The 14,784-nt window shown below is 42.5% G+C and overlaps 1 protein-coding gene across 4 annotated transcripts in view; it reads right to left on the reverse strand.

Annotated features, from left to right (window-relative positions):
- Positions 1 to 14,784, reverse strand: part of NPC1 (NPC intracellular cholesterol transporter 1) — a 52,413-nt gene that overhangs the window by 22,744 nt on the left and 14,885 nt on the right. For 3 of the 4 annotated variants that reach the window (XM_053571677.1, XM_053571674.1, XM_053571678.1), the window contains 7 exons: positions 13,759 to 13,934; positions 10,504 to 10,671; positions 9,682 to 9,931; positions 6,842 to 6,915; positions 5,956 to 6,377; positions 4,591 to 4,817; positions 1,787 to 1,887 (listed from right to left, as the gene is read on the reverse strand). In XM_053571677.1, the coding sequence (XP_053427652.1) occupies positions 1,787 to 1,887; positions 4,591 to 4,817; positions 5,956 to 6,377; positions 6,842 to 6,915; positions 9,682 to 9,931; positions 10,504 to 10,671; positions 13,759 to 13,934 (1,418 nt within the window). The remainder of the gene's footprint in view (positions 1 to 1,786; positions 1,888 to 4,590; positions 4,818 to 5,955; positions 6,378 to 6,841; positions 6,916 to 9,681; positions 9,932 to 10,503; positions 10,672 to 13,758; positions 13,935 to 14,784) is intronic. The other variant, XM_053571676.1, reaches the window with a different exon arrangement.

Consider the following 14,784-nt stretch of genomic DNA (forward strand, 5'->3'; position numbering starts at 1 on the left):
ACTACAAACAAAATAGAAATAACCTATAATTATTTGAAATGTGTAAAACACACATTTGTAGAATTCTTAAAATATAATCACCAAATGAAAAATGATGTACACTTCTAATTTTGATAAATTCTCCCAAACTGTCTTCCAAAGAGGCTGTACTATTTTTCATTCTTTTATTCAACAAAATGTTTATAGAGACCTACTTTGTGCTAGAAAATATTTAAAGTGCTATGGACATATTGGTGAATAAAAGAGATACAAATCCTTGTTTCCCTGAAGCTTACTTACATTCTAGTAACCAATTTACACCACCACCACCAACACAGAATTTATATTTTCACCAACGAAAGGTTTTATCAAATTCTTATGCACTTCCCCCTACAATTAATTTTAGCATATGTGCTGTCAAAGTGAACACACTTCCCAATACAATTAAAAGTCATTTGTATTTCTTCTTCTGTTAACTTTCATATGGCTTCACCGAATTTCCTCTTGGGTTGTTGATCTTTTCTTTTTTCACAAGAGTCCTTTATATATTAAAGGAAATACTGCTATGTACACTAATATATTTTTGTCCAGTTTCTTGCTTTTTAAAAGAATTCTATGCTGGGCGGCACCTGTGGCTCAAAGGAGTAGGGCACAAGCCCCATATGCCAGAGGTGGCAAGTTCAAACCCAGCCCGGCCAAAAACTGCGCAAAAAAAAAAAAAAAAAAATTCTATGCTGTTTGTCTTCACATGAATTTAAGATTTATATGTAGTCAAATTCATCAGTCTTTTCCATTCGTGGCGTCTAAGTTTTGACTTCTCTACTTTAAAATTATTTTTAAAAATTCCTGTTGAGTTTTCTTCCAGTTCTTTAAGAGTTTTACCTGTTACATTTAATCTTTGATCCATATGGAATTTATTTTGGATAAAAATAATGGAGAAAAAAATTTATTAATTTTTCTCCCCATGGTTAGCCAGTTGTTGACACCATCCTTTTCCCATTAAAAATGACACATATTTTATGAGGCAGAGTGATTTTTTTTTTTTTTATAGGAGAAGGAAAGAGAGGTTTATTAATTAGCTGGCAAATGAGGTGGCTGGCAGACTCCGATCTTAAAGTACCAGTGACCCAAGCATAGTAAATTTTAAATACAGATTGCAACTTCACCCCTACCACTCAGTATGAAGAAAACCAATTTGTCTTCTTCACTGGCTGGAGAAAAACTTGTTGAACCTGTAATCAGGTTTCAGACGCCAAAGTTGTCACATGAATCATCACCCCATTTTATCCAAGACACTCTGTTTGAAAGTGCTATAGAAACTGTAAAGAGCAAACCAACGCTCTTCACATTGTAAAGTGTCCAAATTCTTGACGGGTTCAGAATAAAAAAAAAAAAAAAACCCACCAATTTTCTTTTTGTACATACCTCACTTATTATCTCTTCCCCATTACAGGAGTTCTTAACCTGATGTCCATGAAGTCCCATAAGGGTCTACACATGAGCTTCAAGGGTTCTTGGACCTCCTTAAAACTGATGTACAAAACTGCATTACTCTGGGGAAGTGTTCTTAGCCTTGAACAGCTCTCCAAGGCATGTGTGACCTAAAAATTGTTAACACGACCCACTTCTTTTAAATTCAGAATAAAATCCAAACCCAATGCCAAAGCATATATTGTATTTGGGATTCAAGAGACAGAGAATTAGTAACACAATCCAATTTATGAAATCGTCACAATTACCACTTAATGCTAATGCAGAACTAACACTACTTTATGTAATAGGACCAGCCAAGGCTTTTTTAACTTACCATCATAGCCTCCTAACACAAGCCACGGGAACACTGGTCCACCAAAAGTACCCAGACAAGGATCATGGAGCAAACTTGTATCATTCAAAGAGGCAGGAGCCCTGTCAAAAAGTTCAGAGAATACGTCCCAGTTAGAACAGCCTCAAGACTTACACATACAACAAACATTTGAGGAGGCTGACTGTATTTGAAGCATAACATGGGCTCTTGAATTTCTTTAGTTGACCACAGCCCAGCACTCCTCTTTGGGCTCAGAATCACTGGGCAAGAGGCAGACAAACAGCCCAGTGCAATCAGTGGTGCACGGTGCTGTGTGGGCACAGAGGAGGGAACAAGTAATACAAGGGGGAGATCTGCCAAAAGGATAAGGCCTGCAGAGAACCAGAGCTCCAAGGACAAGGGAGAATTCACCAGGGAGGGAAGAAAAGAGGGTATTCCAAACAGTTACAATTGTGGGAGGAGAGAGAACAGGGAGAAGGCTTGAGAGCAAGATGGTGGTTTGGGGAACAATAACAAGTCCTGTCCTAAAGCCAGTGAGCCCACAAGAGGGGCTCCTAAGAGAGGAGGTGGGGCTGGAAAGGGCAAGCAACAGATAATACAAAAAATAAAAGGGCTCCAGGGCCAAGCTTAGTGTTTGTGTATTTATCCTAGAGGCACTAGGGAACAAAGGGAGATTTCTGGAAAGGAATGTCATGATCTGTTTTTTCTTTCTTTCTTTTTTTTTGAGACAGAGCCTCAAGCTGTCACCCTGGGTAGAATGCCATGGTATTACAGCTCACAGCAACCTCCAACTCCTGGATTTAAGCGATCCTCTTGCCTTAGTCTACCAAGTAGCTGGGACTACAGGCACCCACCACAACGCCTGGCTATTTTTTTTTTGGTTGTAGTTGTCATTGTTGTTTGGCGGGCCCAGGCCGGATTGGAACCCGCCGGCTCTGGTATTATGTGGCTGGCGCCTTTGCCACTTGAGCCACAGGCGCCAAGTCCATGATCTGTTTTATGAAACAGCTGTGTGGCAAAGTGAAAGACGGCCTGGAAGTGGGAAACAGCAAGCAGGGGACCAGTGAGGTTTGTGCCATGGCCTGGGCAAGAGACGACCAGCAGGGCAGTAAAGATAGTCAGGTGGCCAGGGGAGAAAGGACCAGCATTTTAGCACAGATCAGCAGCCAGAACTTGGCTGGGTGCTGCGGGAGGGAGGTTCTCAACATATCTTCTGCCTGTCAGAGTGGATAAAGGATGGCATTAGGCCTGGAGGCCAGGTGACCTGAAGCTAGAAGCAGAGTTCCCCTCACAGCATGGATGTGACACCATCCAGAGGCTCAAATCTACTACTTAAGGAAGGTGGTGAGGATGAGAGGAATTCAGGGAGAAAGGCTCAAGTTTGAGTAATTGGTAGCTGTTGCTGCCATTAAACCTCAGGGGAAAGGAGCAGGTGTGGGCTTGGTTCTGGGCTGGCTGCCTGCTACTCTGGCAGGACCTTCAGCTGAAAGAGGCCAGGGCAAGTTGGAGATTACCGAAAGAGGTGAGAGCTAGAGGGCTTAGGGTCATAGAGGATATGTAACCACAAACCCACCCGATCCTTGCCCCTAGGGCAGTGCTCACAGAAGGGCTTCCCTGCTGGTTCAAACCACACTGCCTTTGATAAAACACAAGTCTCCCATACCTGCCCTCCCCAAATTTTTACTGACTTTCATTTTGTAAAACAGAAAATAAATTTTTTCTTCATATATACAAATAATATGACATTGAAATTTTTTTCTTTCCTATACTCATGCCTCCCTCTCGCCATCTAACCCTGTCAAAGATGCTGGCTTACAGCACATAGGCACAAGAGTATTGTTCTATGTGTGTGACTCAAGTTTTCAGAGGCGATGTCCTTGAGACAGGGCAAACAGAGCCCAACAGCCTTGACAGTCTTATTCCAATAACAAACACAGATAAAATTCAAGGTCACCAAAGTTCTTTAGATTCAGAAATCAGAGCCCTTAGCTCACGAGGCGTGACTAGTTGAGGTACTCCCTCAAAGGAGATAAGGAACAATTTCTCTGAAACAGCCACTGTGGTTGTCCAACCGGCTGAACAATTGTCACAAAGTCAGGTCCAGAGCACCCAGGGAGGGCAGGTCCACCCAGTGTTGTGACACTCCTCCTCTATGCACAGCTTCTCTTTATGATGAATCCCAAGTACAGAAGTGCCCTGCCCAGCAAGATGTGCCTAAGGAAAGCAGCTGTGGGCCCTCGAATGTAAAACTTCACACAAATCCTGCCCTGATTCCTTGAATGGAGGATTCATTTTTCAAAAATAATTCAGTATCAGGATATAAGGTTATATCTGAAAAATAAGAAAATGCACCATAAACTTCTATCTTTAAGTCCTGGGGGACGGGGGAAGGCACATGAAAACATGCTGCCGACCCAGGTACGAGTTAAACAATAAAGAGGGGCCTGCTGTTCCCAGGTCTCACGCCGTCAAGGCTCCCACCCTAGGGCCTTTACACTTGCTGCTCATGCTGCTTACAACACCCGTCCTGTGATACCCAGGAGCTCCTTCCTTCCCTTTCCTTAGTGCAGACCTCCGTGCTGGCCTTACTGTTCTCTTCACAGCATCATCTCTCCCTGCCACGACAGCATATATATATTTATGTGTTCATTGTCCATCCCCCTCCATTAGGATGTAAGCTTCACGGGGACAGGGTCTTCCTCTGTTTGCTCGCTGCTGGGTCTCCAGCACCTTGAACAGTGTCTAGCAACAGTACCTGCTCAAATATTAATGGAATACAGGAATGACCATCTAGGGCCACTTACCGTACACAGTACAGAAAGTGTGTGTGGTAATCAGCATACACAAAGAAGTCGTCCCCAATTTTGTGGTCCAGCACAGAATGGCTATTCTGGAAGTAATTTAACACACTCAGAATGGTACAGTTCTTGTTATATGGTGAGAGAGGGGCCACACAGATGTCCTGAAGTGTTACAGTTTCGTTGTTATAAGACGCAGTAATGTTTTCGATAGCTGTTTGTAAGTCAAGAACCTGAAAGAATTCAAAAATAAGCAAACTCAGAAACAAGTCAGATTTCTCTCTCAGATCTTGACTAACCAGTATTGCCCTGAAGGGTCAGAAGATAAAGAGTATTTGGGGAAAACATTTCCTAAGACGGCGAGAGGATTAAGGGACACTATGGTAAGATACATGGTTAAGCCAAAGGCCGACTTTCACAGCCAACTGTGGTGAAGACCATGGTTCGCAGCATCCAGAGAGATGGGGAGGAAATACCATGACGAGAAGGGACCACAATGGAGGTCACAGGAACATCCCCCCACCCTCCCCAGCAGTGACCAAGACGGCCCAGTGGGGAGACTAGAGCGAGGTGCATGGTCTTCCCGCAACAACACATACTGCCTTGCTCTGTATGGCATATTTCCTAACAGAGAAGATGCTCCTGAGATAAATGCAACAATCATCGCCTGGAGAAAGATCCCACTGCAGTCTTGGTAGCATTTGGTGTTTTTCAGCATTTCTATAGACAAGAGCAATGCTTAAAGGAAAAACTATGTGATTATGTGTCATTCATTAAAAAAGATGTGGGTACGGGGGCAATAGGAAGGTCTACACAGCTTTCTAAGAGGAATGGGATGGATCTTATCCCAAATGCACCTCTCACCAAATGCAGGCTGGGCGCCCACATTCAGACAGTGGTCATTTCATTCCTCCAAGGTGGATCACTGATAATTCAGCAGATCCTTCCCCAGTTTCCAGAACAAGAAAGGAGAGCTTCATTCCTTTGGGTCCCTGCATATTACTTTCAGTTGCCATAGCACAAATTCAAATTTCTAAGATGACTTCCTCATCGACATATTCAGTTTCAGTAGAGAAGAGCTACTGAAGTCTTTCTTCCTCTGCTTATCTCAATTTCAAGAAAAAAGACAAGACCTACTCTCTGAAGTGAATAAAAAAGTGGGCAGTAGTACATTTTGCATAAGTTCAACACCTACCACTCCATTTCTTGAATGGTAAGGTAAAAGCACCTTTGCCGTTACAACTTGAAGATTTTCAAGATATACCACTACATTCAGCCCTAAATCCACATCACATCAAGCAGAATTAGTCAACACACAGAAACCAGCAAACCACTGGGTCCCCTGACTGATTTCTGCAAACAGCAGATTACCTGGTGCAAAATCTCTATGTTAAGCGGAGGTCCAAATGGCACGTCGGCTCCTGAGGGGTAGGGCTCATAAGTGTGTGTGTTGGTGAGAGGGGCCCAGATGATGAGCTGCTCTGTCCTGAAGAAAGGCCCAAAGTGCTGGTCAAAGTACTCTTTCTCCAGGCGAGCCTGGCTGCCAGGGGCTGACCAGAGGTCAACTGGATTAGTCGTGACCTGGATAAACACCAGGCCTGAAGAACACGCAGTGATGAAGACCAGAGAGAAGAAAATGACACAGCCGGGGTTTCGGACGCAGAAAGACCCCCAATGGGTGAACAGGTGCCTCAGACAGCCCTCAAATGCTGCACCCACTGGGTCGCAGCAGGACGCCTCCCCTGGAAGGGCGGGAGAGGAAGGGAGGGTGGAGGTTAAGAGCCGTGATATTCCTGAAAGTCGGAACAGGTAGAGCATTAGCTGCTGTCACATGTGGTAAGAATGGAGCCCATCTGTGGACACACACAAGAACCCCCAGCCCTCAGCTACCTGTCTGCCTGCGAAGCCACCCTAGTTGCTGCTACCCCACGATAAAGGATGCCCCTACACAAGCCCCCGCAGAGCTAAGTCCTCAGACCACTCTTTCTGCAGAGCTCCTCAACCCCACCACACTACTGCTCCTCCCCAACTCTTATCTTAGTCCAGAATCATTTCACTACTCCATTCCTTGGTTCTGATCTGCCACCCTGACTAGACGTCAGTGTCACAAAGGCAAGGACGTCTATCTGGATCTCAGCTGTGTCCTCAGCACTGGCCCACCACCTGACACAGAGCAGGCACACAAACATGTTGGGGAAATGAATGCTCTCATGCCAACATAATCGGAACCCTTTCATTTATACACAAATATGCCTACCTTTGTCACTGCCATTAACAGAAAAGGCTATGCTGCTATCAATGGGAGTGTACTCCGAGACAAAATAACGTTTTCTGAAAAATAAAAGCATGGCAAGTGTTATTAGTGGATTTGATTACAATGAGGCTATTATTTAGACATTCCTATAATCCCATTAAAAGCTTACTTCCTCCTCATCCTGGCTCTTTCTTACTTTTTTTTCTTGAGACAGAGTTGCTCAGGCTGGAGTGTAGTGGTATGATCGCATCTCACTGCAGCCTCAAACTCCTGATCTTAGGTGATACGACTGCCTCAACCTCCCGTGTAGCTGGCTACAGGTGAGAGCCACTATGCCCAGCTAATTTTCACATTTTTTTATAGAGACAAGTTCTCTCTGTTGCCAAGCTGGTCTCAAACTTCTGCCTTACATGATCTTTCTACCGCTGCCTTACAAAGTTCTGGGATTAAAGGTGGCTCCTGTATTCTTCTGATCTTATATTTTCCCTGGCATCAACCCCTGCTGTGAGGAGCCTTGGTTCTACTAGGCAATGGTATATAGACACCAAGACCCCCAGGTGTGCTCACTGCTACTTGGGAGGATTCCCTGAGTCCAGGCATTTGAGGCGGCAGTGAGCTCTGCTGATCCCACTGTACTCAAAGTGAGACCCTATCTCAAAATCAAAACAAAATAAAACAAAAAACCACTGCAGCCAACCAGAAGGCATTCCTACTAAGCAATAAAATAAATGACAATATTGAATACAGATATATTCAGAATATGTAAAAAGTCCATGATGTAATAATTGATTAAGTGAGGGAGAAGGGATAAAGGGATAGCTCCTTGTACAAAGTAAGTCCAATTAGTAAATGTAGTGGGAATGTGAGAAACAAAAATCACCATCAAGCAAACATCACAGTAATACATGTAACTACTGCAGGGAAGACCCATCAATGGATGCTAAAATCAGTGGGTGACAGTTTAAAGACAAACAAATATTAACATCATCCCGAAGTATCTCCTCCCAAGATATTTACCACTACAAAGCTAAAAATAGGCTGGCTGTGGTAGCTCACGCCTCTGACCCTAGCACTCTGTGATCCGAGGAGGGCAGATTGTTTAAGTTCATGAGTTTGAGACCAGCCTGAGTAAAAGCAAGACCCTGTCTCTACTAAAAATGAAACTCTGAGGCAAGAGGATTGTTTGAGGCCAAGAGTTTGAGTTTGCTGTAAGCTATGATGCTATGGCAGTCTACCGAGGGCAACAGTGAGACTGTGTCTCAAAAAAAAAAAAAAAGGCCAGGTATGGTGGTTCATGCTTATAATCGTAGCATTCTGGGAGGCCAAGGGAAGTGGACTGTACTGAGCTCACAGGTTCGAGACCAGCCTGAGCAAGAGCAAGACTCCATCTCTAAAAATAGCTGGGCGCTGCGGTGGGCGCCTATAGTCCCAGCTACTCGAGTGGCTGAATGAAGCAAGATAATCGCTTGAGCCCAAGAGTTTGAGATTGCTGTGAGCTATGATGCCATGGTACTTTACCAAGGGTGATAAAGTGAGACTCTGTCTCAAAAAGAAAAAAAAAAACAAACAAAAAAAACCCCACAAAGGTAAAAATAACTTCATGGTAGAGAAACCCAGCAGATACCAGCTTAACCAAGTGATCAAGGTTATCACACCAGGAATGAGACATATGGACCTTACATACCCCCGACACACCCCACTCAGAAAGACACAACACTGCTCCTGGGATGTTCTTGTCAAATACATATAACCTTAATTGAAAAGTGAAAAACATGCTACAAATAACTGACCATCAAGAATGGCAGATGGCACCCGTAGCTCAGTGGTTATGGCACTGAGCTGGCGGGTTTGAACCCATCCCGGGCCAGTTAAACAACAATGAAAACTGCAACAACAACAAAAAAATAGCTGGGCATTGTGGCAGGTGCCTGTAGTCCCAGCTACTTGGGAGGCTGAGGCAGGAGAATCGCTTAAGCCCAGGAGTCTGAGGAGGTTATGAGCTGTGATGCCATGGCACTCTACCCAGGGCGACAGCTCGAGACTGTTTCAAAAAAAAAGAATGGCAAAGCAATAAAAGACTGAGGAACTGTTGTAGACTGGAGGGGACTAATAAAACACAAAGAAGTGAATGCAACTGGGATCCTGAAACAGGGAAAGGCACTGCAAGAGAAACTGGTGAAACATGAACAAGGTCTCTATGCAGGGACATCCGAGCTGTGGCCACATGCAGATTATTTGAGGACTGTTCTGCTTATCATGGTGTCGGATATTGCAAAAAGTATGCACGGACCTTTACTTTTGCTCATCAGCTGTCGTTGGTGTTTGTGTATTTAATGTGTGGTCCAAGACAACTCTTATTTTTCCAATGCACAGCAGAAAAGAAAAAAGGTTGGACACTCCTGGTCTACGGTTTAGCTGATTATCATGCCGATGTTATTTTCATGGCTTTGATAAATATATTATGAGTTATGGAAGTCATAGCATTCAGGGGAGCTGGGTAAATACACAAAGTCTACCAGATTTGTAACTTTTCGGTAAGTCTTAAATTATTTTAAAATTCCAACAATAAAAAAGAAAAAAATTATTTTAAAATAAAAAAAAAGGAATGCACGGTTAGAGCATTTGTGCTTTAAATCGCACATCATTTTGACTAAATCAATAAAACTAACTCCGAATGTTTAAATGTCTAAACAGGACTGTTTACTAGCAGTAGGACACAAGCAATCCATGGAAAGGTACTCATGCATATATTTTTTATTGTTCTAATTAACAAGGTTTGCTTAAGTGAAAGCTACAAGTGTCACTTAAGTAATTGTGCTCTTTTTGCCCTGGATGACACTTACCTGTAACACCACACTGCAAAAAATGCTCCAAAAAACACAAGCAGAAATGCCATGTAGGTGATCCACATGATGACACACAGGGCGTCCAAGCCGAAAAGCCTCCAAGGCACGGGAGGGGGCGGGGGCTGCGGCCTGGGGCCACAGGCAGCGGAGCAGTCCTGACAGCTGCATGGCCCTGTGACCTCGTCTACAGACTCATTACAGCCTTTGGTGGTATTATTCATGGGCTCCATTCCATGGACTGGAAGATCTACAGGAAGGAATTGTGTTGAGCAAAAACCTCAATAAAAAAACAATTTCATATTATGTTATATTTAAAACCAATGATAAGCATATTGAACTATGTAACTCAGCCAGAGGAATAAAATGATTTAAAAATTTTAGCTTAATCAAGTTATGTTTTGCTGCTTTGTCCTGTAAAATCTTGGTAACCCCAATAACTTCGTGCATAGAATTTTGTCACTGATATCTGAGTATCCCACATACCAAGGTAAACCTCCAATCATGCCTTGGGCCTCTCTCCATTCTGAAGAGGTAGGCTAATATTACAGCCAAGCTCTGGAAAGGACCTTTGTAAGATTTTTAGCCCCTTTTCTCCTTTTACACAGCTCATCCTTCAGTTAACAATAGCAATATCTGAAGGCAATTTCTTTTGCTCCTCCATTTCTACCCCTAGCCCTTCTAAATTAACTAGGACAGGATAAATGCTTTAGTACCCTTTACTGGAAAGGAACTCTACAGACTAGCTATCTGAATTTATCTTTCTCTTGTATATTATGATTCCTTGGCTAGAACACATCACATCTGGAGTCTTTGCCCTACCTGAAAAAATGGGGGTGATGGTGAATGGTGCCTGTCCATTGTCCTTATTGAACATGTATTCAATCCAATTGGTGGCATTGCAGGCAGCTGCATCCTTCCCACACAGGAGTCCCAGGGCCTTTACGTTACTTGAGGGGGCTTCCACGTCCCGGCAGGCATTGTACATTGCTAGAAAAGGAATCCCAAGGGGGAAAGATGGGAGTCAGGATATTTGCTTTAGTTCCAGGCAAGAGCTTACAAAAGGTTTCTTGAACAGAGACATGGAACTCTGTATGTGCTACATCCACATACAGAGAGCAGGCTGGCATGCCAGGAGGCAAAACTGTAGGCAGGAATGGACGTTTCCCTTTAAACTGGCTAATAACCCTGAAAATAATATGCCAGGCCTGATCCCAAGTAACTAAAGAGTGAAAAATAGATTGGAAAGGGAAAGGCTTACATTATCCCATGTAGTTCTCACAAAAGCTTTAGAACAGTGGGTTGCAACCTTCCTAATGCCACGGCCCTTTAATACATGTTATGGTTCCTCATGTTATGGTAACCCCCAACCATAAAATTATTTTCGTTGCTACTTCATAACTGTAATTTTCCTACTGTTATGAATCATTATGTAAATATCCGATATGCAGGGTGGTTTTAGGCAACCCTGTGAAAGGGTTGTTTGACCCCTAAAGGGGTCGCAGACCCACAGGTTGAGAATTGCTGCTTTAGAAGTTAGTTTTTTAATTTAAGACACAGGGTCTCACTCAGTAACTCAGGCTGGAGAACAGTGGTGCAATCACAGCTTAACGCAATCTTGAACTCCTGGGGTCAAGCAATCAATCCTCTTGCCTCGTCTCCAAGTAGCTAGGTCTACCCAGAGTAGCACTTCGGTACCATGCACTACCTAGCCCAGTTTTTTTTTTTTTTTTAAGATTTCGTAGAGAAGCTATTTTGCCAAGGCTGGTCTGCAACTTCTGGCCTCAACTGATCCTCCCTGCCAGGCCTCCCAAAGTGCCAAGATTACAGGCATGAGTTGGTCTGCCTGGCCTGCTACAAGTCCTGGTCCCACTGCATAGTGAGAATACCAAGGATCATGAGGGAGAAGCTAAGGGCCTCAATACTTTTTCAGTGAATGAAATGGTTCCAAAAAAACTTCTGCAGCAGGAGACTAAATGGCTGGATTACGGAACTTATAGGGAAAACTGGTTTGAGGGCAGATGTCACATGTGAAGAAATGAATGTGTCTTAAGTATCTTCTTCACCTTTAAGGGAAAAAGATCTTGGGAATTTTCTAGCAAGCAAGGACTAGGAAATGAAAATTAACAGTATATAACTCATTATAGCTACTTTCTACATGTGAAATATCATTGATATGACATAGTAAATTGCCATTATGTAGACTAAAATAACTCCCCCCCCAAAAAAGAAAAGCATAGTTAGATTTCATTTATACCAATCTGATAAAGAGTGAAATGGCAGTTCCTTGTTTTCCTCTGAATTTGATTGCTCAGGGATGTCCAACCTTTTTTTTTCCCCCTCTCCTACACACTGGAAGAATAAGAGTTATCTTGAGCTACACTTAGTCACTGCTAAGTGTAAAAAGAGCACTGACAGCTGATGAGCAAAAGAAAGTCTGTGCACACTTTTCTTGGTATCTAACACCACAGATAAACAAAAAAGGTCCTCAACAAAATCAGCATGCTGCCCACAGCCACAGCTGGACATCCCTGCTCTGGATACTGTGACAGGCACATATTCATGAATATTTTCACTGACGGTTTCTGTTTTTCCTCTGTCCGTTTGTGGACTAGTCCTTCCTTTCTCTCAATGATTTATAACACACCTGTTGATGTATCAGCTTTCCAAGGATCTGTTTCTGTACAGAATGATCTCTTTCCACTCAGACAGGCTGCCTTTTATGCCCCATCTGTTTTCTTTTTGGAAGACTGATTCCTAGGTACCTTACTTTCTCTTGTTTTTGTGAATGTGACCTTTGTCTATTAAATTTTTTGTTACTTTTTTATCTGAGCACTACAATTAAATGTTGTATGTTGCTCTTATGATCAACAACTTTAATAAACTCTTATTCTGCTGTTTTGTAGATTGTTTCTGGACACTTTTTATTCAGCAGTGACTAATCTGTTTATCTTTTAGTCCATCTCTGTAACTACTTCTCATTTTTATAAATTTGATTGGTTCTATTTCTAATCCATTCATCATTCGTTTTCTATAGCATTTTATTCTTTCAGAATATTCTCATTTCAGTACTTTTCAACAAACATATGGCCTCGTTCAGATTATTCCATTATTTCTATTTGTTGGGGGGATCCTATTTGTTAACCCCGTTTACTTTTCCTTGTGGTGCTCTGTTTCTTCAGAGTCTTAACATCCTCTTCTCTGCTGCCAACTAGTTCTATCTCCCCAGTCTTGCAGTAATTTATGAAGAGACACAATTCATGACCAAAGTTCCAATGACAACTAAAATGTACAGCTGCAACCTTGTACATACATACTAAAATTTTCTAGGTGGGAACTTAAAGTTAGAAAGGGGTTAAAGCAGGTGGCGCCTGTGGCTCAAGGAGTAGGGTGCCGGTCCCATATGCTGGAGGTGGTGGGTTCAAACCCAGCCCCGGCCAAAAACCACAAAAAAAAAAAAAAAAAAAAAGAAAGGGGTTAAAGCAAATACTTGCAGAAGACAGTTTTATAGGTTGTAGTTCAAAAAAGCTACAACTCTCATTTGTTGCAGAAGTAAAAATTGTGATTTTCCACACAGTTGACAAGACAAGACAAACAGCTTTCTCCACTGTTCTGATAGCAGCAGAAAAAGAGGGATCATTAAAGCTTTACTCACTAGGCTGGTGTCTCATGCATGTAATTCCTGCATTCTGGGAGGCCGAGGTGGGTGGATTACCTGATCTCAGGAGTTTGAGACCAGTCTGAGCAAGAGTGAAATCCAATCTTTACTAAAAATAGAAAAACTAGCTGGGCGTTGTGGCAGGCATCTGTAGTCCCAGCTACTTGGGAGGCTGAGACAAAAGGATTGCTTGAGCCCAGGAGTTTGAGGTTGCTATGAATTGTGATGCCATGACACTCAACCCCAGGGCGACCAAGTGAGACTCTGTCTCAAAAAAAATCCACAAAACAAAAAACACTTTACGGGCGGCGCCTGTGGCTCAGTCGGTAAGGCGCCAGTCCCATATACCGAGGGTGGCGGGTTCAAACGTGGCCCCGGCCAAACTGCAACCAAAAAAAAAAACAAAACACTTTACTCACCATTGGCAAAATTCTGTTCAATATAGTACTGTAACTCTTTCACATTTGTTCTCGTCTGGTTTGTAACAGGATCAACATAATCTTCAGTTGCTGTAACATTCAGAAACTGACTCTGTCGAGGGCTACAAGTCAGCTCACAAAACAGGTTCAGTAGGTTATAAAAACAGGATGGACATCTAAAGAAAACGTAAATTATATTTTGCATGATCTCACAGATAACAAAACCAGCAATAGTATGATTTAAAATAGACAAAGAATATTTAAAGTTCACTGTAAAATGACAAATGAATTACTGAGAACATATTATACCCAGCAATTCTAAACATAAACCTCATGTTAAAACAAAGACACATATTTAAAAATTGCTCCAATTACCACAATTATTTTGTCCAGATATTATTTAAGAAAGAGAAGGATGCTTCTCCATACTTTGTAGTTTATAAATCAGAGACATGCTTTCTTTGTCCTGGTGCTAGAGGGACTTAACATCATGGTAACAATTTTGAATAAGGAAGAAAGAAGAATTACCATGAGAATTTTCATCTTATAACCTATTTAAGAGCTTTCTTCCAAAAAATCCCTAGGCTCTCTCAAAACACAAGAGGATAACCCTGTGACTTGCAAAGATAAAGAGAACAGCAGTGGCATTCTCTGGCTGCAGGTATTTCAGAATTCAGGTTCAAAGTCTAAGTTCCTAATATTGACTTATGTGGCAAAAGACGTCTCTCCCCCTTTGGTCCACTGTTACCTATAAAAGCTATTGCTTCATTAATGGACTTACATTCTTGCAACACAACCAATCAAGATTACTTTCTACTCTGACCCAGTCTCAGTGATCACATATGTCACAGAATCAGGAAGAGATGTCCCAGGCCTCCAAGGGCCTTTGTTCTAGTGAAGAAGACAGACACACATGGACTTTCTTTCAGGAGACCTGAGCTTTACTGTGACAAAACCAGAAACTACAATTACACTATTATAATAGGAATCACTATTGGGGCGCATCCAGTTTTCAAACTCTTTCCA

The sequence above is a fragment of the Nycticebus coucang genome, chromosome 19 (genome assembly GCF_027406575.1).
Source record: "Nycticebus coucang isolate mNycCou1 chromosome 19, mNycCou1.pri, whole genome shotgun sequence".
In the NCBI taxonomy this organism is placed as follows: Eukaryota; Metazoa; Chordata; class Mammalia; order Primates; family Lorisidae; genus Nycticebus; species Nycticebus coucang.